Consider the following 23,188-nt stretch of genomic DNA (forward strand, 5'->3'; position numbering starts at 1 on the left):
TTCTCAAGCTGCTCTTTCAACTTGTCAGAATCTGCCTAAAGACACTAAAATTGGATTCATGCAGAAAAAAATATATTTTAGGAAAACATGCACAACAAGCACCTAAGTATCTGCTAACAATAAAACCAGAAGTCAGTGTGCTGCAGCACATATAAGACAGGCTGTAAAATTTAATAATTCACAACATTCACTCTGAAATATGGCAATCAGTTAAAATGGCACAATCGTTCCATCTGTTCAATAAATATTTATTGAGCATCTATACACTAAGGACTACACTGGGTGCTGAGGATGTAATGATTAGCAAAATAAACACACAAAACTCTACAGGTTTGTATGGTTTCTAAGGCTGAAAAGCAAAGAGAAAATAAGGTCATTCTCTGATTTTTCAGTAGAGCCAGCCATCCCCTATCCCCACACCAATTATGAGGGAGTTGAGGCCCACAAGTTTTTGAATAAGTCAAGTGTGATATTCACAGGAAACTGCCTCCTGGAGTCTCAGTGCAAATAGGGCTAGATCCTTGAGTGAGTCTATTTAACACACGTTGCCCAACTATTGTAGTTTTCTAAAATCTTATTGCTATTTATAATGCTGCTCCTGGAAAATGCTTTCCAAGTTCTAAAAGGAGTCACCATGAACAAGGTTCTTCCTGGTTCAGCCTAGGCAGTGGAACTCTTCCAGTTCTAAGCTGGTAACTCCTATGGAGAGGAGAGCCAGGGGTCTCAGATGAGAACCGGGGAAAGAAGTGGGAAAAACAACACGCATTAGAAGTGAGGATTAGGAAGAAGCTCAAACTTTCCTCAATTCTTCTTTTTCTTCACTGATCAGACAAATATGGGATAAGAAATGGGACGGTGTCCTGGGTTTAAGAAGGTTAGGACTACTGGTAATAGTGGGACAGGGTTATAAAAAATAGGATAGTTTTCAGAGATGTACAGGGAAAGGAAGAGAAATCACCAACAGTGATAAAAGGGAAGGCTGTGGATGTGGCAGAAATGAGTCACCAACCAGAGTGAACATTTCTACGTAATATATATTGGCAGGGGAGTCATGAAAAAATTAGGCACCACTGAGAGCACACTAGAGACACCCATTCAAATGTTTAGCAACCACTGACTGTCCCTTGGATATGCGGTACATGATATGCACTGACAGAATATAAATAAAGGGAAAAGAAGAAATGAATCCTACACCACTGAAGTATTTGCAATGCCATGCAAATTGCAGTGTTACACAAACACGAGTTATTAATCATTTATTATTCTTATAGACAAGGAAGCTTAGCTTCAGAGATAGATTAAACGACTTGACCAAGGTCACAAAGTTATGCTTAGTGGCATGACAGGCAATGAACTTTAACATATGTGGCTAGGCATGTGTCAAAGCTATAAACATGTGGTCCCTAGGGAAGCCATGCAAAACAAGACTGAAGCAAGCAGGGAAAGGAAGAAAACAAGACAGACTCCATCGCCCCATATCAGAAGGGAGCTGCCTCAAGCACTCAGGAAAAATGAAACCACTGGAAAAAACATCACACATTACACAGCTACAAGGGAAAACAAAAAAGCAATAGTTTTCAATGATAAATTACCCTTAGGCATATTTAATTAGATAGATGTCAGTCTTTTTCAGCCAGCCTTAAAAAACATAAATTAATATGTCACTCTAAATTTAACAGCATACAGAAATAATAGGTTTAGATTTTATTTTTATCCCAATTATAATTTCAGAGTAATCCAAGAAATGACTACCCAAATATGACTAAATGAACACATTTACTCTATCTCAGCACAGGAGTGGAAACAAGACAAGCTAAAGAAGAGAAAAGAGACAGCTTTTGGTATGAACTCTGTTGAGCGGGCATCCTTGGCTACTTAGGAAAATCAACGATTCTCTAAGCCTCCTAGAATGGCAATGGGAAAATTATCTTTGTTGCTATAAAAAAAAATCTTCAACAGAGGAGCTTCATATGAACACACATGAAATATTAATATAATATTTAATAAAGAGCTAGGATAATTTTCAAAAAATGTAGTAAAGCCCTTCATAAACATTTTACAAATGAACTTTAAGATATACTTAACCTCTAACTAAAGAATTAAACTATAGAAATCTTAGATGCTCAGACTCGGGTGCACTTTGCCGGGACTAGGCTTTCTTCAGCACGCTCAAGTCTCACCTTCTTTACCCATTCCTGGGGGTATCATCTTCCTGCTACTCACACAGATACCCTTAAGGTGTTTTCTTCCTCTCTGCAAATCTGATCTCCAGACAGACTGGGAAATATCCTTACCAAGGAGTAAAGGATTCACGATACTTCAAAGGAGTTATGCCCCCTTGTATTTTCTTTTTATTAGACTTTGTTTTTTAGAGCAGTTTTAGGTTCACAGCAAAACCAAGCAGAAAGTACAGAGTTTCCATATACCACACCCACCCTTCTCCCCCCTGTATTTGAATAGATATCAAACACTAAAACAAAAGTAAGAATTCTTAATCTGGGGTCTATGGAATGCATGGATGGTCTTCATAGGGTCCGTGGTCTCCCAGATATTGTATACTGAATTTTGTTTACAGGTGTACATACAGTTTTTAGGAAGCAGGTCTCATCAAGTTCTCGAGGGCTTGGTATTCAAAAACAGCTAAGGCCACTAAGCTAAAGAATGAAGTTCAAGGTCCAGACAGCAGGTAGAAAAACTAAAGGAACTATTTTGGGAGCAGAGAGGCTTTACCTGTGTCCCTAAGATCACACCCCATAGGTGTCTGCCATGGCAAGTATCAACGTAACCCAGGCCTCAGCTTCAACGGGGGCCACAGACATACCCTAGTTAAATAAATTACAACCAATGAAACAACTTTCAAACATCTGATGACCTCTTTCTTTCTTTTTCCATACCTTTAAAGCTTCTATAACAAGGTCCCTCGCTTCAAGTTCTCCTTCAAGAATACTGAATAGTGTCAGGAGCTCAGGCTTACTGAGTTTTTCCAGATTCATCCTGAAAGCCTAAAACAAAGACAACAGTCAATCTCCAGAAGACAGAGTTAATTTTATATTATTAAAGAAAAAATACAGTGAGACAGATAAGAAAGGAGCAACAATTACAGTGTAAAATGCTTTAAGAAAGGAAATGGTTACAGTTAAATAGAAAAATAAGAGCTTTCTGACGTTAATCACAAACTGAGCAGTAAGAGAAAATAAAATTCACTTTAATTACTGATTTCATCAACACTCACAAAGATCAATTTTTCATCATTTTTCCTCCAGTCATTATTTACAAATATCCTAGAAGGTCTCAGAAAGAATTAGTCACTAATTTTGCTCACTAGACGTTCAGGTAAAATTGTATTGCAATGAATACTATTCCACTGAAAAATTGTTAGACCACGAAAAGATTTCCCAGTTTTAGATAACCAAATTCCAAAACTGTATATAAAACACTCTGGCATCCCTCTGTAATTGGTCGAAATGAAATCTGAGCAAAGATAATGTTTGATGGGAGTATGAGAGAAATTTTTCTTTTAAATTGTCTACTTTCACAGAGAAATCTATCACAATATTTATATTTCAAATAGTAAAATAAAACAAGTTCAATTATATACAAATAAACTTTTAAATGACCTAAAATATATTGAAGTAAAATATATTGAATCAATATCTATATTGAAAATATAGATATTGAAAATATAGATAGTGATATATATATAAACATCTTCACTGGCCTGGCTACTGCAAACTGAATTTATTTCATTTAATAAATTCACATTTCTACAAAGTCTTGCATCTTTTGAGATATGTTAAACGGGAAATTGCATGGCACAAACTCAATCCTTTCCACAAGATTGATTTCTCACAATCTACACATAGAAGTTAGACTGCTATACAATCTTTAAGAGTCTTCTGACCACTGTGCATGGTAAGATACATTTTATAACTTCCAAAGTAGAGCAAACACTATTTTCCCTCTCCCACTTTTTACTTCCAAATTGCCACTCTCATATCTTTTCTTTAAGGTGAATCACAACATAACTCGTTCACACACCCTCCAGCAATTCCCAACTCCTAGGAGCACAGTACATTTCAGGCGGCACACAAAAGAGTCATTGATTCCTCCCAGAGCTACTGCCTTTAAATGAAGGAGAGCATGTAGAAAACGCATACCTCACTGTGTTGTCAGCTTGTGTTCCAGGACATGCTGTACAAATCTTTTGCCACATGGTAAAATATGTTCAAGGTAACTTCACCTCTAACTGCTAACTTTCTACCTAGGGAGTTTTAGCAACTAATAAGTGATTCTCACTTCAGTGTTAGAGAGACATTTCACGACAGTTATTTTAAAAATAACTAAAAAAACAACAAACCGTATCAAGCTACACTTATATATTAAGATGGCATGCTGGGAAGAGCACGTGGCTTTGTGGTCAGATAGATGCCGGGTCTGCATCTAGCATCTAGCTGTGTGACTTGGGACAAGTGTTCTCATTCTTGGTTTTCTTATCTGTGAAAGGGAGATGATGACAGCTAACTCAAAGGCTGGCTGTGAAGACTGAGTTAAGTAAATGTAAAACATCTTGCCAAGTTCTGATACAGGCCCAACAATGGTTTAATCATTAATAACTACTATCCTCTCTCATTTTTCAAAAGGATTCTGAGAAAGGCATTCCCAAACCTGGGGGCAGCCGAGGTCAGTGACCTCCGAAATACCCTCAGCTGCCCTTCTGTAGTGGGGACCACAAATGCAGAGGGTGAGAGCGTCCTGGAGTGAAGAAGGGGCGGGGAGGGATTTCAACTACCGCTCAAGGGGCACTGGTTTCTCAGACGAAGCACTTCCCCTCTTCCCGATGGTTTCATGTTTCAATGTCTCAGAGAGATTATAGGCAGAGGAAAAATCCTATCATTTTAGGCCTTTCCTTTCTCCTTCCATGATGTTAAGCAGAATAATGGGCACCTGGTAAAGGTACTCCGCAAATACTCATTGCACTGAGGAAACTGAGTGGATACGCACCAAGGCAGGAAGGAAGGAATAGAGTTAAACACAACAGTGTGCACACGTATTAGTCTTTGTTCCTTCAATATCTTCACAGTCCTCAAATATTCTTATATACAGACTCAAAACTGTCACAAAGAAGCAGTGTGATATGAGTAAAACATCACAGGGGGGAGTGAGGAGTGAGAGTTTCAGTCTCAGCTCTGCCACTCAACACCTACACGGCCTCGAGGAAACAATTACCCAGCTGCTGTGGCACTGAGTTTCCTCACCGGTAAAATAAGACAGACTGGCTAATCTCTAAGGTCCTTCTGGGTTCCATTCTAACCCTTCACAGGTAAAAATCAAGAATTATTTCTTAGAGAATCCTATTAAATATGAGTGAGAGGTAAATACACAAAGAACTAAAACAGACTGTACCTAAATCAAAGTCTTTGATCTGTTGTGATAAATATATAGCCTCATAAAAGAGTAAAATTGAAAATTGAAACAATCTGCATTGTCACTTTAATAATAAAACAGTCCAGCCTAGGTAGGAAAAATTCTTTTCTTTGTCAATGGCACGAAGAACAATATCCTTGTTATCTCTACATTTGTAAATCACTTCTATATACCAATTTTAATACCTGGAACATTCTGCTAATGTGTACCAACTCATTTAGCTTACTGTCTACATGAAGTGGATACAGTATAAATATGACACAGGAGGAAAAAAACAGCCACAGCTCTGTAATTAAAAAAACAACAGGTCTGGTTTCCCATAACCTTTCTTTCTAAATATTAAAATTTAGCAGTTCTTTACATTTTTATCTAATCTCAATACATGAAACATTGCAATAAATTTTTGTCTGAAATACAAACGAAAGATAGTAAAACTGCATTATGTTTTAAGATGGCAGTGATATTCCCAGGGGTAGGGGTGATACTGACCTGATAATTGGCAGTCACACTTCAGTCCTCAAGTATAAATTCTTAAGGTTTTTCTTCAATTACAATTTGAGAAAATTGACAAATATAGTTAAAATGCCGTCAGCATGGTGGAAAAGTGTCCAATACTGCAAAATAATAAGAAATTTATTGTCTAGGTGACCATACTACAAACAATTTGGTAAAGCTCATGAATGTCAACTGTCATTATAGCTGATGTGGCCAGACAGCTGTAGGTTGATACAGACAAGAAAAAAGAAAATAGCCACTTCTTCAAATTGAAGCTGAGTGATACAGGAAAGACATCAGGAATCTGACTTCCCCTTTGCAATTATAATTAGGAAAAGTAAGGACTTTCAAAATCTTTTTTACTTTAAGATGTCCACTGTTATTTCAAGAACTTATGAACGTCACTAGATGAAACTGACTTTCTCTCCCTGAACTGACAAAAGCCTATCGGCTTGAATCACCATGACTTCTGTACAGTGCACTCGAGAGAAAATAACATGATTACAACTGAACTTTGCAAACTGCCAAATCCACGTGAGGACAATTCTCATCCCCTCACCGCCTACCAATGAATAAACAAAAAAATCAAGCTGTCACCATCTCAGCTTTGTCTGTAAGGGTGATTACTCACCCCAGCTTCTACTTTTTCTGATTTACTTTCAAGTATTAAATGTTGAATTATATACAAATTTTTTGTTGATGTTTTCCTAAGCGTGTATTAGACTCAGCAAACTCTTTTAAAAAATTATAGGCTTTAAATTTTATTTGATAAAGCAATTTTTGTGTTGTATTTTAAAGTACCAAGTCTATTTGACTCTACTTTCTGCCCAATGTATAAATTATGTGGCCCACGATTTTCATAAAAAGGCTGTTTCTAACTCCATATTCATTATCAGAAGTATGATTGCTAGATTTTTGGCATGCCATATTGTAGTCTATAGACTCATTCTCTACTTATTTTCTAAATAAGCTGTTACTTGTCATTGTCATCATCCATTAAGTAGCTCTGAAAGACAAGATCATTTCAACCAAATGCTCATTCCTTCCATTAGAACCTTTCCAAGACCCAACTTTCCTTAGAGTTTCGAGGCAAACATTTTTGTCTAAGGAATGCTACGGTCTATAAATTTGAAATAAAAACCATTTGTGGACAAGTTGTCTGGATACATTATCGTACACTGTGGTACAGCTAGCCTTAGCTGTATTAAGCTTTACAGTTTTCTCAATTAAAAAATACATATAATAAAGGGGCTGGCCCCGTGGCCGAGTGGTTAAGTTCGCACGCTCCCCTGCAGGCGGCCCAGTGTTTCGTTGGTTCGAATCCTGGGCGCGGACATGGCACTGCTCATCAAACCACGCTGAGGCAGCGTCCCACATACCACAACTAGAACAACCCACAACGAAGAATATACAACTATGTACCGGGGGCTTTGGGGAGAAAAAGGAAAAAATAAAAAAAATCTTCAAAAAAAAAAAATACATATAATAGAAAAGACAAAGTTATATATATTTTAATACCCTGGAAAAATAACCCTATTTATAGGCTAAGTATGAAACTTATTTTTAAGTTATCAGTAAATGATTTCAAGCATGAGTTTGCCCAGCATACCATTTGGTCTATTCACATGCTACCTCCCACCAAGTCAGGGCCAACAGCCAGGAGGGCATGAGTCTCCTCTCTATGAACTTTCACGTGCCCACAGTCACAAGAGCTATAGGTACCAGGAAGGGCACAGCCCCATCCCCCGTACCTCCTAAACGGCTGTGCTGATTTTGCCACGGAAGTATGCTGCTGTGGCTCCGGCTCTGTTCATTTTATTCTGACCTTTTCCCTTCTTCGGATAATACCTAAATTCCACTCGTTCTGGTTCTGGTTGTGCATTCTCTTTCTTGAGGAGGTCCCAGCTTTTGCTCTAGAACTCTGAATTAATTCTACAGGATAGCAGGTATTGTTGTTGTGTTTTTTTTACCACATAGAGATTGGGTGGCAGAAAAATAAACACCCCAAACAGCTTCTATAGCTATGTAAACAGTAGGGCAGGATAGGGTGGAGTACAAGTAAGATGTCTGTCTCTCTAGTATCTGGGTGTATGTATGTCTTTATGTGGAACTGAAGGCTTTATTTCTAAGTGGTAGGTGATATGGGACACGAAAGAGGAAAAACATTTTTAGATGAGTCTTAGATATTTTGGGACATAGAAACACCTCAAAAAATCTACATAGATTTTTTTTAAATCAACTTGGCTGGTATAAAAAACAAATCAGTTGTTTTACACAGAAGATCACTCCTGTAAAACTGGATAAAAATCACTCAGACATCAAATTTAAGAAATTTTTAAAAAATCAATTTTATTTTATTATTTTATTTTTTTTGGCAAGGAAGATTGGCCCTGAGCAAACATCTGTTGCCAATCTTCCTCTTTTTGCTTGAGGAAGACTGTCGTTTCGCTGAAATCCGTGTCAGTCCTCCTCTATTTTGTATGTGGGATGCTGCCACAGCATGGCTTGATGAGCAGTATGTAGGTCTGTGCCTGGGATCTGAACCCACGAACCCCAGGCTGCCAAAGCAGAGCATGTGAACTTAACCACTATGCCACCAGGCTGGCCCCCCAAATTTAAGAAATTTACACTTGGGCTATAACCAACTTGAGATTCAGGCCATTCATTAAGCTTTTAGTATTAGTGATAAGATATGGCAAAGATATAAAGCAAATCTGCTCCAATTACGTAAAGACTGTTTCACATACATATAAGCAAACCCAAAATATGGAAGGCCAGTTAATTCTTAAAATTCAAACAGTCAACACTGACATACAAAATGGGTGTTTTTGACAGTTTTCCATTAGGTAATGTACTTCCTTAAAAAGCTAGTATATATGAAATTTAAAAAAATAAAATAAACGTGTCACATTCATAAACACTAAATCTAAATATGGACAAGAATGTACTGCTATTTTTAAAAATGTATCCAAAGCAACCTCCTATCTGGGGTGGAAGGTGTTGACACATGACCTTGACTATCTCAAAAGATGTACGTTCCCCCATCCTCTGGCACTTCTGGTTTTCAGAAGGGTTATTTACACATTTTAAGATTAGGTCAAGGAAGAAAAACATGTCAAAATACCATCAGAAAATAATTTTCTGATCAAGAAAGCACATCTTTTGTACATTTACTAGAGAGAGTTGGTTTTGCTCTCATTATTCACAAAGGCTTTAAACCAAGGTGTAAAAATGAATCTCATTTTACTGAATTCTATAATACTAAGCAATATAAGCTTTACTACAAATGTCAGATCAATCTTCTGCCAGTTGACGGTAACAGGCATTACTGGATGATTCGGATTTTTATGTGCCTATGTGTTATAACGCGTTATGGGCTGATTTGTGTCCTCTAAAATTCATATGTTGAAGTCCCAATCCCCAGTCCTTCAGAATGTGACTGCATTTGGAGACAGGGCCTTTAAAGAGGTAAGTAAGTTAAAATGAGGTCACTAGGGTGGGCCCTAATCTGACTGGTATCCTTATAAGAAGAGGAAGTTTGGACACAAACCCGGTGTAGGCAAAGCCCATGTGAAGACACAGGGATAAGATAGCCATCTCCAAGCCATAGAGGCCTCAGAGGTAACCAATCCTGCTGACAGGTTGAGTTTGGACTTCTGGCTGCCAGGATTGCGAGAAAATAAATTTCTGTTTAAGCCACCCAGTCTGTGGTACTTTGTTATGGCAGCCCCAGCAAACTAAAAGGACATGTTAACCACTTACTACTTTAAAGACTAGAGGAGCAAGAGGATCTAAGCCTTCCCTGCACCACGAGAGTGCCAAACACATTTCTCAGAACGCCCCGCTTTGTCTTATCAGTCTGCTTTTTCCAGCCACACTATACATAGCATTACATAAAACATAAAGGTTTTGAAACGCCTGTAGAGATTGTAAATTTCAGGGTCCTGAAATATAATCTGAACAGTACACTTACAAAGAAACTACAACACTGCTACGGGATCGAGACGCTTGTTTATCTGGTACTGTCAATAGAGACTTGGAAGTAGGTCTCAAGAAACCAGTTGTGTAATAAAGCTAATTCTCTGTTAGGTCAACATTTAAAACACTTCCAGTACTCTATTCAAATACACAGTGCTCTAATTCAAAGCAGATTCTAGGATAACAGATTTTCTGGATTTATGCTCAGTACAGAAATTAATAATGATATAATTGAGCTTATTAATGTCAATTACCACTACCTCAGTGTTTTATAGCATAGTTTTCTAAGAAGAATTCAAGCGATAATAGTAATAATAAAAAAGATAAATACTTATTGAGCTAAACATTAACGTGTCCCAGCTAGTGTTCTAAGTACTTGGCATGCATTATTCCGTCCTCACAACCACCTTAGGTGAGTAATAGATGCTATAACCATCACCAACGAATTCAGCATCATCCCCATTTTATAGATGGGAAAACTAAGGCATAGAGGCTAAATAACTTGCTCAAAGCCTCACATTTAGTATATGGCAGAAATGGGATTTGAACTTCTGTAATTTGATTCCAGAGGCTTCCTTAGCAACCATTGCTACTTGGTAATAACCGTTCACATCTGATCTTTTCATTTTATCACGCTTGGGGATTGCGTAGTGGAAAAACCTCCGCTAAAATGTGATTCACAAAGCTGGAAGAGACCTCAGAAATAATCTAATTTAGCACTCTCATTTTACAGATGAAAATTGGGGCCAGAGTTGTTAAGTGAATTACTGATGATTACAGTCACATCGTAAAACTAGGCCTTGCACTCATGTCTTTTTAAGATCCAGTCTAATCCACTTTCCGGGACACCATGATGGATATCAGGTTTTTGTTTTGTTTAGCTCTGTTTTAAGATTCAGGCATCTCTGGTGTATCTCTGTGTGTGTGTGCGCGAATGTCTGTCTCTTTCTCTCTCTGTGTGTACGTCTGTTTCTCTCATTGTCTCTCCTATATGTTGGCAAGAAGATTTATACGTATATTGAAGAAAAGGAGGAAGTGGCCTCATGCCCATAAACATTCAAACATCTCTCCCCCAAAATGAGGACATTTAGCACAACATTATTAAAAACAGGTCTGTCTACCTGGATATCTGCTTACACTCTTTCAGGTATTCTCATCTGAGACAAGACCAAACCAGAAGAACTACATTAGTTAAGCTACTGGAATGTATGTTAATGAAAATGATTAACAGTTTTTACATTAATAATGTTTTCATTAAAATGAAAAAGTCTTTTAACATCAGAAAACTACCAGAAGTATGAACCATTTCAAGTATATTTGTCAGTTGCTTTATTTAGTTTAAATGAATTATAACACGGTTTCATTGAAATATGTATATGTCTGTATCATCTACCTGTCCATCATTCCCCTAAATTTTTGTTTTCTAAAATAATGCCACGATGACTTGTAAAATATCACTGTGAGGGAACAATAACATGTAGATTGATTTTATTTCCAGTAAAAGGATTCCTGGGCCACAATTCTAGAGGCAGCCCCGGAATACAAAAACCCTTTAAATGTTAATGTAGGATGAAGTCATTGACTCCATCCGGATTGCAAACTGAGAAGAAACAGAGCGTATGGTATGGAGGATGAACCATAAAACAGTCAAGGCATCTGTGTTTTAGTTATGCCCATAACTTGACTCTCCCTGAACTGGAAACATTTCACAAAAGCCTCTAACAGAAATATTGTAATTGATGATGTTGTTTTGCCTTTTAAATTTTGCCTTCTAAATCAGATCACTGATTTTAAAAAAAGTTTAATAATTTGGTTTCAGTTGAAAATTACCAACAGACCTAGCAATTGTTTTTGCTCCAAGGTTCTTCTAGGAAAATAATTCTGGGAGGCAGTGTGTTGCAGTGGAAAATGCAGGGACTTTAGAGGCCCACAGCCCTGGTTTGCATCCTGACTGCCACTTCATAGTTCCTTGACTCACTTAACCTTTCAGCTTTAAGTTCTTCATCTATAAAATGGGGATAAGAGCACCTACTCTAAGAGGATGCTGAATGATTTAAATGAGTTAGCGACTGCTCAGTTCTCTCATTTCTCATCCCTGGAGAGCATATATTTGGTCTCATCTGCAAGGATAATGCAGTTTTCCTTTTTCCAATGAGTTGTCATTTTCTATCATTCCTGTTTCTAATTTAGAAATCAAAACAAGTTTACTCCTTCTGACTTGACAGGTTGATCTGCTCCAAGAAGGAGATGGCCTGTCCAGTTCCTGGGAAAGTCGGCTTAGGAACATACACAACACTTGTTCAGGCCAACAGTTTCTGCACACTACTTGGCAAAAGAAAAGGACAGTCTTCTGCCTAGACTAGCTTTTGTGACTTTAGGTGAAAAGCATGCTTTTGTTTCCACTGAATTTTTACAGCTTTTAAGCAAGTCACAATTTTACCCTGTAAGACTGAAAAATGGATTTTCTAAAAATATCACAGCTATTTTTTACATTATGTTAAATACATAATGGGTATGTATCTACATTCATAACCCAGAAGCAGTCATCACATGCTCTAGCATCACTTCACCTGTTTACATATCTGTCTTCTGTCTCAGAAGACTCCTCTCTTCTGGACAAATACTCTGCCTTATTCAACTTGATTAAACTTAGCACCTAGCAGTCTGTGGTTCAAAAGGGTACTCAAAAAATGCTCGTTGGAAAGAAATGTCCAGTACAGTACCGTGAGTTACAGCCAACAAAACTGGACTTTACCTTTTAGGAGACGAGACGCTACTAAACATTGTTAAGCAGGTGAATATCATAAAGAAAGCATAGTTTTAGGAAGGTTAAGGCTTGAGGTCCAGAGCTGATTTGACTGAAGAGAAACTGGAAGAAGAAAGAGCATCTGAGAGAAAACTTTAACAGTATAGGTATGAGGCAAAAATGTGTGAACTAGGATGGTGGCAGGAAGAATGGACAAGAAATGACTGATGCTAGGGGCTTCATAAAGAATTTACAGTATGTGCTATTGGTTCTCTTTAAGGAGAGAAGAGGGGAAATAATCCCAGATCAGCTGAGGTTTTAAGACTGGGTGACTAGAAAGATGATGCAATTAACAGAAACAGGGATGTTAGAAAAGGAACTGGTTTTAAGGGGAAAATGATGACTGTGATGTGAGACATGCTGAATGAGAAGTAATTAGACTGCCATGAGGAACATGTTAAGTCTGTCAGTGGGGTAAATGCTATAGGTTTAGAAGTGGGTAAGTCTCTGGGGATGGAGCCTTTTCAGAAAACTTCTGTGACTTCAATTTAAGAACAAAAGGCAATAGGAAGAAGCCGACTCATAGAACTAGACCAGATCATTTTTGTACCCTCAAATATTAAACCAGTTAAGAATCAAATTGGTTCTGTTCTCACTCCTGTACGACCTACTGCCACAGAAAGGACCACTTAGCAGAAACCAAGAAATGGGGCACCCGCCCTGATCAGAAAACAAAGTTAGTGCTTCTCTCTTTTTCCTACAACTCACCTGTCAGTTATCCTTAATTCTTCTCTCCTTTATAACCGAGAGTTCCCATCTCTTGTTAAAACTATTCACCCCGCTCGCTTCTCCCTTCTGGACTCCTCCCGCCCCGGGTCTCATCTTTCTGGAGAGCAGACCCAGAGCACACTTCTGCCTGGCCTTCCCCAGCAGCTTTGCACAAGCAATCTATGCAGATGCTCCCAAAGATCAGGGTCAGGAGTCTTTCTTCTCTGCAAACCCCATCATCCTGTGTGCTCCTATTTTCCTAGTTTCCATTGAACTCAGTAACAATTAAGGATTATATTCTCTAAACTCAGTAACAATTAAGGATTACATTCTCTGTGGCTCCAGAAGTCAGAAAGGATTCATTTAGCAGCAAAGAACACATTTAGACTGGAAGCTTTGGCTTTGTACCTGAAATACAGTTTGGAAATACTTGGCAGAGAGGAACCACATTACTGCATTCTTTCCTGCAATGCCTGCTTGTAGCCCTGTTTTCCTCAATCCACAAACCCTTGTCCCCGACCCCCGCCCTCCACTCTTAACTCCCCTAGCCCCGGCTCCTTCTTACCCATTTTGGTTGTTCCTATGACTGCTCCTTACGTTTGGGGCAGCAGGGGAATTGTCTTCAAAAGGCAAAAATCACTTTCATCAAAATTACCATTGAAAATCCCTTAAATCTCACAGAAGGTACAACCCTGCACTGTAATGACATGTCCACAAAACCATTTATATTACGCTCAGGAGGAGGTACTTAAGACAGGAGAGCTGGGAGTGGAACAATGGACAATTTGGAGAGAAGATTTCAAATGGCTGAATCCCCTGCCTTTCTTTTTCCTGGGCCAAAAATTTCAAGGCAGATAATTTGAATGACAAAATTATGAAACACGCACACTATGAAGGCAGACACACTCTTCTAAAAATCGTTACACCAGATGTCTGAGATTAGCATATATAAGCTTTGTTTCCCTCCACTTAGGAATCTTAGCTATGTATTGAAAAATTTAAAACAAAACCAACCAACAACTAAAAATCAGACACTAATTCTTCACCCTTGCTAAAATGCTAAAGGAGGAAAAGAATATTTAATATTAAATTCTTTAACTCACATGCAAAGTGCTAATAATAATGACAATAATACCTACCGATTACTGAGTGCTTCCTACATGCTAGGTACCTTGCTTTGTGATTTATATACGTATTAGTTCATGCAATCCTTAAAAAAACCCTCAAAGTTATTTCCATGTCACAGCTGAGGAAACTGGGAGGTGGTGAAGACAGAAAACTCTGCTCTGGCCCTGGGTCACACCGTGAAAGCTGCAGAGTTGGGATTTGAACCCAGGTTTGCCTTACAGTCTGGGCTGTAAATGACCACACTCTACAGCCTCACGCTAAGAAGTCATTTTCTCACTGAAATGCTTAGAACTGAAACTGGGAAGACTTGATTTTTAGTTATTAGCAGCAAACATTCAGGAAATAAGAAAAAACAGCCGTTAGAAACAAGCTGACAAGCCATTCCTGGGATCACTCACCACAGACTGGACAAATTTCCTCTAGAAATAAATCTCTGCTTCTTGTCTCATGCCACCAGACACCATTTCAATGGTAACCCCAGAAACACCACTCTGCTCCACTCAGAAAAGCCAAGAATTCCAATCTTGTTCTGCAGATTAACCGGTGGCACTGCAAACCAGATTCTGCCAAGACATAAACCCGTTGTGGGCTGTGCACCATGCCTACCGTAATCAGCATGAGTCCGTTCAGAGACCCGATGCTGCTGATGCCCCGGTCACGTATTTAGCGCTAGTTCAGAAGCACCAAATCAACTAAAAATCCATTAAAATAAAAAGTCCCAAAGTAGATCAGTAACTTGTCAAAACCAAACACGGAGAAAGTGTTCTTAAACAAAAATCAGCACTCAGTTCCTGGCGTGCTCCCCTAAATTCACTTCACTCGTCTCGGGTCAGAGTCTTAGAAAAGTAAAATCCTAAAATGACGAGCACTGATTACATTAATACGTCTGGTTCAGATTTCATCGTGGCAAAATTATAAACCTAACCAGCAGCTATTTTCTTATAGGAAATTCAATATTTTAGAGTCTATTAAGATATTGGAGTTTCAGAAGATAGAAGATAGGGAAAATAAAGTTAAATTAAGACAAAAAGTGGACTGTTTATAATAACAAGATGTGCCTTATCAGTGGAGCATGTGTCCAGTCTACTCTAAGGGGACAGATTCAAACGAAGTGCAACACACACTCATTAAGTCAAACTATATACTAGGCATGTGAAAGACACAAAGATGAAAAAAACCCATACTACCTGCTCACAAAGAATTTTTAATTTAATGAAATAGAGTAAACATATACATAAAAATTCTCCGCATACAGTGCTTTTCTTTATCTAACATGACCAAACAGGTGTTGAAAAAAGCTAGAGGAAAGATTTCTAAGACCCAAATGTGTACCAACTTGCTTATTGTGCCAAATAATCACAGAGCATCATTTGCTTTTTCCTCTCTGCTCTTGAAGGCCCTGGAAATCACTCCTTTGATTTCCTCAGACTCTTACCTTAGTTTACTTTCTGTTCTCACTCAGATAATAAGATGTATCTTTTTTGGGATTTCCTGTTCTGCTTTTAGTTTTTCTCTGCTGCCATTGCTGGTGGCCCATGTCTTACCCTCCTATTGCAGGACACTTTGTGTTTGCTGAAGACCCTCCACATAGTTTCTTCTCTATGCTTTTTCGTTGGAATCTGGAAACAATCACTAAACAGATCTGTGAGCTCTGAGAGTGGCTCTGAAAACTTCGAACCTAACTATTCAAAGGTAATTACCTTCAGTAGGCCTACCTTCAGATAGTCTCACCAGGAAGGTAAAAGACAGCCATCATAACAGACTCTGCGATTCCACCTCCCTGCATCTCATTGCTATCAACTTTGGCTACAGATAACAGTAGTACGATGGACTTCAGATTGAAAGCAAAAGAAACAATGCTAAAAAATATGGCAAATTTGAATGTATGAAAGTGCTAGGAATAGAGATTACCGAGGATTCAATGGCATTAACATTAGGCCCAAATCATCAATATTTTTGCAGCTGCTGAATTGAAGGCCAACTTGACAAAGCCTTTATGAGCACACTACAGAGACACTTTCCGGTAGTCACACGTGCGTGAATAGCTGGAGTTAACCTTGCTTTTATTTATCCTTATCTCTGAGATTTAAAACTTGCTATTACTTTTCATCCCCTGAATTTTGGTCGATGATATTGGTCTTGTAAAATCAATCAACAACATCATAAATGTATCAGTTTCACCTAGAGGGAAAAACCCACCATAAAAGAGGGTCTACAGAGTAACCAAAGGCCACAGGACCAGATTAATCATAAACCTAGACGACTGAACCTGAATTGTCTTCAAACACTTCCTGCCTTTTGTTTCAACAGAACTATACCTTCAAGGTTAACTGCAGTCTCCCCGAGCAACAGCACAGCCCACCCTAGACCGGGAGATACTCACTCCTAATCTACCGCTCTTTATTTGATTATCTATACTGTTTCCTTTGAAAGCCCGCTGTTACTCACTGACAGTCAAACAATATATACTGCATTCCTACCCACACAAGGCCAACTCCACAGATACCCAACACACCCACTTCACTGTGAAATATAAAAGGATGGTTTTTCATCAAGTTCTCGGGGAAGAAATAGGATGGAAAGCAAAAATGAAATGCAACTCAAACCTAAAAAACCCTTAGAAGCTGGGTTCTCCGTCAAGGAATAGAGAGTAGAGGGAAGGTACAAGGGGCGGGGGGGCTGGGGAGTTACTATTTCTCCTTCTTCTAGTCTAAAAAAGTCCCGAAGCAGATGAGCTCTCGACTCAGTGGAGAACAGAGGATCCGAGGGGCTTCAGGAGGAAAGCTGAGGGTCAGAGAATGGGGGATGGGAAGAGCGAAGCGGGGGAAGGCCGCTTCGTCTGTGGAGCTGGCAGTCTACATCGGGTCTCCGATTTTTGCTTCGCCCCATCTCTCTTTTTTGGAAAACACTGACATCTTATGGCTGAAACCAGCTCTGGTGTCACCTTAGCGAGCGGGGACAGGTGTAGGGAGGGATGTCTGGCTTCCTGGGGGTACAAAATGGGGTTGGGAGCGGCAGCCTAGAGAATGGGAACCTGTGCGCCCTCCCCCAAGGTTGAGGCGCTGGGCGAGGGGTCCTTTAGATGAGGGGTGTCAGGAGGGAAGCCCATTCTGCGGAGCTGGGGTTACCGGGAGACAATAAGTAGCCGCGAGGACCCTCGGAGGATGAGGAGCCGCCTCCTCAGGGAATACCGGGAGGTGGAGGAGACGGCCCCGCCCCCTCAGGGGTTGGGCGCGAGCGGCAGCTGGGATGGTGGTGGGAGGACACCGGTGATCCCATCTTTGTTTTTCTCTTGAGGACCCGGCCACCCAGCCACCGCCAAACCCCAGCTCCACCGGCTCCTACCTTTTCCCGGCGCTCCGGGCTCTGCTCCCCGCCGCCTCCGCCACCCGCTCCCATCCACAGCCCCCTGAGGCCCCGCCCCGCAGCCGCCAAGCGGGGGCGCTGGCGTTCACCAGGGCCAATCGCCGCCTCGCCTCTCCAGCCCCAGCACCAATCCGCGCCGGCTGGAGGAGGGGCTTCTCCAGTGTCATTTAGGCTCCTCCCGGGGCCCCAGGATCCCTTTTGTTTGGGGAGAGCCAAGCAGGGATTGAGTTCGCGTCACTTCCGGGAGGAAGCGTCCTCCTCTGGCCCGGGTTTGGGGGTGGGCTCGCGCCCCTCCCGGCCCGGCTTCTGCAACTTTGTACCTTCTCTGCAGTTTCTGGGGAGGACCGTAGAGAGTGCTCGGTGCTTTACCCTCGTGGTCCGGGAAGCTTAGGACTGGCGGGCTTCGGGTTCCCTGACTGATTGGGCACAGTAACGTTTCAGTCCCTCCAAAATGTTAATAAATGAAGCGCGCATTGGTGTCTGCTGTAGAATTGGTGTTGAAAACCTGGTAAAGTGGCTTCCCTGCTCTCTTTTTTTCTTGGACGAACTAGTGGGTGTGGTGCTAGAAGCAAGGGCGCAAAGATGAAAAGCCCGAAGACCCTTTTCTCTTTTCACACTACGTTTGGAAGAGAACACTACCTCTGGAGCCCCTGGGCGGGGAGACCGACCCAGCCCAACCTGCCTTCCAGGTAGAAGTCAAATGAATACTTGCAAATGTGTGTGTCAAGGTTTACCGTGCTATGCTTGCCAGATGAGGGGTCATTTTTGTGTTCTTGTCCCCGTGGTAATGTGGACAATGGTTTGCGGTGAGGCTGAAACAAAGGAGAGTGTAGAGGATGTAAGGAGTTATCTGTCCCTTCTTGTGAAGACAGGAATGCTGGTGGCAGCAAGCCCTACCACGACCAAATATCCCGGAGGGGAGAGGGTGCATCCCTATCTGAGATCAAGGTTTCTGCATTCTTTTCCCTGTTCACAGATTGATTCAGCTGGTTGAAAGAAGAATAACCACATTATTTTAAATATAATATAATAAATGCCTTTTAATTTTAATATCTAATACAACTAAATATAATATTTAATACAATTAAATATAATGCATAAATACTGTATTAATTTTAATACATTATTCCTAATCTTAACAATTTTTACTAAGCAAGGCAGTATTAGGGGCCTAGCACCTCCGGAGACCCTGCCGGTGCAGCCCTGCCCTCATGCAGTTTACGGTCTGGTAGGGGGATGTGGTCAGTCTGTGCAATCACAGGGAAGTTTGAAGAAAGTAAACCAGTATTTGTGTCATTACTGTGCCAGATACTTTCATACAATGATATCTTATTTAATCTTCACTACTATATAAAAAAAATCTTGCCTAACCTAAGATAGACATCACTATGCCCATTTTAAAGATGAGAAGATAGAGATTCAGAGAAATCAAGTAAAGTCATAGAACTAGTAAATGGTAAAAACAAGAACTTCCAACAAGGATGTGTGACTCCCAACCTGTGCCGTATTGTGCTCACCACACCCTGGCTCTCACAAGGAGCGCTGGTCTAGAGCCTGGGCTGGGATGACTATAAAACCAGCTTTAGAGCCAGAGAAATCTCTGTGCCTGCCCGTACTGATTGTGGCCCTGAAAGGGGCATCTCTGTATATGAAGGACAGCAAGGTTTACTGAGGTCCTCAACAGCAGCCCAAGTACTATGGAAGTAATGAAGTAAGAAATTCAGAATGTCAGAAAGACATCATTCCCTGGGTTCAGGAGACCGACTATCTGGAAGAGAAGGATGCAGGGCCAGGCACATAGTAGCTGGTTAATAAGTCCTGACAACTTGAAACAAAATGTCTGAAATGGTTAAAAACACAGAGTGTTAGGCGCTGGAATAGGCCCATGAATTTGAAAAATCCCATTTCCTCCTCCTCCCTTTGCCCTGCCTATGGGTGTGCAATGAGGAAGTGCCTCATTGCCTGACAATGAGACAGATGTGGGAGAACAGGCTATTTTCTGCTGGCTTCTGAGTCACTCTGAGAATTGTCCCAGTGAATCAGCTCCCCCCCCTCCCCCTCCCTCCCTTTGTAGTTGTTAACCCGCCATCTCCCATTCTACCCCAGGCTGCCCCGCAGGCGCTGTGCTCTGTTGCTTACTTCCTCTCCAGCCCCTGGCAGCCCCCTGACTCTCTGGGCTCCCTCCTGCCCATTCCTCAGTGACTGTGGGAGGACCCGGCAAGAATGAGATCATCCCTGCCTTGTAGGAGTCAGAGTCCTGAGGGCATTCAGATGGCTTTCCTTTTAACTCAGCACCCCTGGAGGTAGCAGCCTTGAGAGAGAGTTCTGGAGTTTGTGATTCTTCAATATACAAAACTTGTAAATAGGGGCTGGCCCTTGGCCGAGTGGTTAAGAACACTCGCTCTGCTTCGGTGGCCCAGGTTTCACCGGTTCAGATCCTGGGTGCAGACATGGCAGCGCTCATTAGGCCATGCTGAGGCAGCATCCCACATGCCACAACTAGAAGGACCCACAACTAAAATATACAACTAGGTACTGGGGGGCTTTGGGGAGAAGAAGAATAAAAAAATTTAAAACATTTTTAAAGAACGTGCAAATAAATTTAGAGCCTGGTACAAAGGTATAAAAGGAGGCAGAAAGTGAGTTCATAATAATATCTTGAATTGGTATAACACACTGTACCATTTTTATATCTTTTTTTTTTTTGAGGAACATTAGCCCTGAGCTAACATCTGCTGCTAATCCTCCTCTTTTTGCTGAGGAAAACTGGCCCTGGGCTAACATCCGTGCCCATCTTCCTCTACTTTATATGTGGGACGCCTACCACAGCATGGCTTGCCAGGTGGTGCCATGTCCGTATCCGGGATCCAGGCCGGCGAACCCAGGGCCTCAAAAGCAGAACGTGGCACTTAACCGCTGCGCCACCGGGCTGGCCCCTATATCTGTTATTTTATCAACTTGCTAGTAAATATTAAATGCCTTCTGTGTGTCAGGCAACAACTTAGTAAGAAGAGGTGAAGATTATAGACCATGTCAATTTTTCTCCAAGTAGGTAAACTTCCCAGGTAGGTGATCCGTAAGTGTTTTTTGCTGGCGCTGATGGAGTAAAAGAAGGCTAGGTTGGAAGGGAAAAAACCTGGGGTTCTGTCGGAGTTCTCCCTCTGTCACAAACTCAGTTTCCTAGGGCTGCTGTAACAAATTACCACCAACTGGGTGGCTTAACACAACAGAAGTGTACTCTCTCTCAGCCTGGAGGCTACACGTCTAAATCAAGGTGTTGACAAGGTTGGTTCCTTTCGGGGAGAGGGGGCAGTCTGATGGAGGATCCATTCCACGCTTCTCTCCCAGCTTCTGGGGGTTCCCGGCAATCCTTGGCAATCCTTGGCTTGTAGCGACATCACCCCAGTCTCTGCCTCTGTCTGGGTGGGCTTCCTCCCTCTGTGTCTTGATGTCTCTATATGTCCTCTCCTCTTATTGGATTTAGAGCTCACCCTAATCTAGCACAACCTCGTCTTAACTCATGACATCTGCAAAGACCCTATTGGCAAACAAGTTCACATTCTGAGGTTCCAGTTGGACATGAATTTTGGGAGGGGAAACCATTGAAACCAGTGCTCAAACCTTTGCAAAGTAACATCCCCGCTTAACGTCATCTAACTGCATTAGTAAATGGCATGAGAGTAACAAACGAATTCCTAAAGATCATTTCGGTTCTATGATTACATGAAAATTATATACGCTAGAAGCATTTCTTGAGCCTTTATGCCAGGCACTATAAAACTGCTTTACAGTACATCTCACTTAATCCTTAAAAGAATCCCAGGAGATAGATGTGAATATTTCCATTTTACAAGATGAAGAAATTGAGGCATAGAGAGGCCCATGGTCGTGGAATTCCTAAGCGATGAACATAGAGTATTTACTCAGATCTGACTCCAAGGTGCACCCTCATAATTACTATGCTGCATCATCTTTTCTTTACGCTAAATGGGTTAGGAAGATGGGGAATGCAAGAAATATTTTAAAGTTTGATTTATGGAATACTCAGAGTTGAGTAGCAATCTCCCTGGGGTTATGTGTGCAGTTTGGACCGCTTTTAAAACAAGGGACAGCAAGAGAGGAGGGAACAGTGGGTGGCAATGAAAGCTTGGTAGGGAAGAGGGTACTTACTGAACCTCAGTCTCCTCATTTGTAAAATGGAACAGTAGTTCCTGCCTACAACACCAGGTGGTTGTGAACATCCAAGTGAGATGGGGGACATGAAAGTACCTAGTAAAGTCTATGAGGGATTATTGTAAACGACCTGGGAGATCTTGCTCTAGCTGTTTCTCCTTCTCCCCGTCTCAGCCCTCCAGCTAAATATCCGGGGTTTGAACATCTGGGGCTAAGACTCCTTCTAGCTGTGACCCACTGGGACTTGTTAAGATGCTGGATGAGCTAGATGGAGAAGCTGGAGTGACTGGGAAAAGTGACCTGGCCTGTCTTGCCTACCTCCTGTTCCTCAAGCCTCCACCCGCCTCCTCCCCCAGGGGATCTGAAAGTCGCAGTCTGGAGCCAGAGAGGGCTCTCTTGGCCGGGACCAGGCTGAAGCGCGAAGGAAGGTGTGCTTTCCACGGCTCCCTGCATTTTCTCCCATCATTTGTTCGCACAAAGGGCTTTCGGAGTTGTCCTTAAGCGTTCTCTTCCTGCTTGGATCGGCCCAATCCGGGCGACACGGCACAGGGGTAGTGGAGCGATTTCTGGGCGTGGCCCTCACTGTGTTCCCAAGCGTACTGCTCCCCCTAGTGCTGAGCGGTGAGTCCTGCAGCTGTCAGCTTCCCTCTTGGACGACCCAGGGCGCTCGAGGGAGGCCTCTCACCTGACAGTTTTTCCTTTAATGGGCGTGGCCTGAGATCACAGCAGGTGTGGGGTTCCAGGCACCAGTAGTTCGGAAAAACCACGTTCAGGGACAGATTCTTCTGGTTTTTAGTTAAATGTTGGGGCCAGCTTGGCCATGAGGGAGCCAGGAAACTCTTATCCTGGATTGCGTAGGGGGAGGTTGGAAAGGAAAGGAAAAGAAATCTAACATCAAATGCCTACTATCTATCAGGCCAGGTGCTTTACGTAAATTACATGTATAATCCTTGTAATCTTTACGTATATAATCCTTTACATATATAATCCTCGTGACCATCCTAAGAGGTAATTGCTATTACTTCTAGTTTTTCGAATAAGAAAGCAAGTTCAGAGATGGTAAGTGTCTTGCCAAAGGTCGTAGAATAACAATAACAATGACAACATCAA

At 41.3% G+C, this 23,188-nt stretch overlaps 1 protein-coding gene and 1 long non-coding RNA gene across 5 annotated transcripts in view; one reads left to right on the forward strand and one right to left on the reverse strand.

Annotated features, from left to right (window-relative positions):
* The window catches only part of CTTNBP2NL (CTTNBP2 N-terminal like), a 49,468-nt gene extending 31,311 nt beyond the window's left edge, over positions 1–18,157 (reverse strand). The window contains exons 1-3 of one of the 4 annotated variants that reach the window (XM_008515238.2): positions 17,885–18,157; positions 5,914–6,038; positions 2,895–3,002 (exon numbers count right to left, since the gene is read on the reverse strand). In XM_008515238.2, coding sequence (XP_008513460.1) covers positions 2,895–2,993 — 99 coding nt within the window. In that variant the 5' untranslated portion in view covers positions 2,994–3,002; positions 5,914–6,038; positions 17,885–18,157. Of the gene's footprint in view, positions 1–2,894; positions 3,003–5,913; positions 6,039–13,976; positions 14,113–14,937; positions 15,126–17,884 lie in introns of those variants that run through there. The other 3 variants (XM_070607975.1, XM_008515239.2, XM_070607974.1) reach the window with 3 other exon arrangements.
* Positions 18,142–23,188, forward strand: part of LOC139081631 (uncharacterized) — a 148,737-nt gene continuing 143,690 nt past the window's right edge. The window contains exon 1 of the long non-coding RNA XR_011536785.1: positions 18,142–18,594. This is a non-coding gene — a long non-coding RNA (uncharacterized lncRNA). The remainder of the gene's footprint in view (positions 18,595–23,188) is intronic.

This window comes from Equus przewalskii, unplaced genomic scaffold, assembly GCF_037783145.1.
Source record: "Equus przewalskii isolate Varuska unplaced genomic scaffold, EquPr2 ChrUn-13, whole genome shotgun sequence".
Lineage (NCBI taxonomy): Eukaryota > Metazoa > Chordata > Mammalia > Perissodactyla > Equidae > Equus > Equus przewalskii.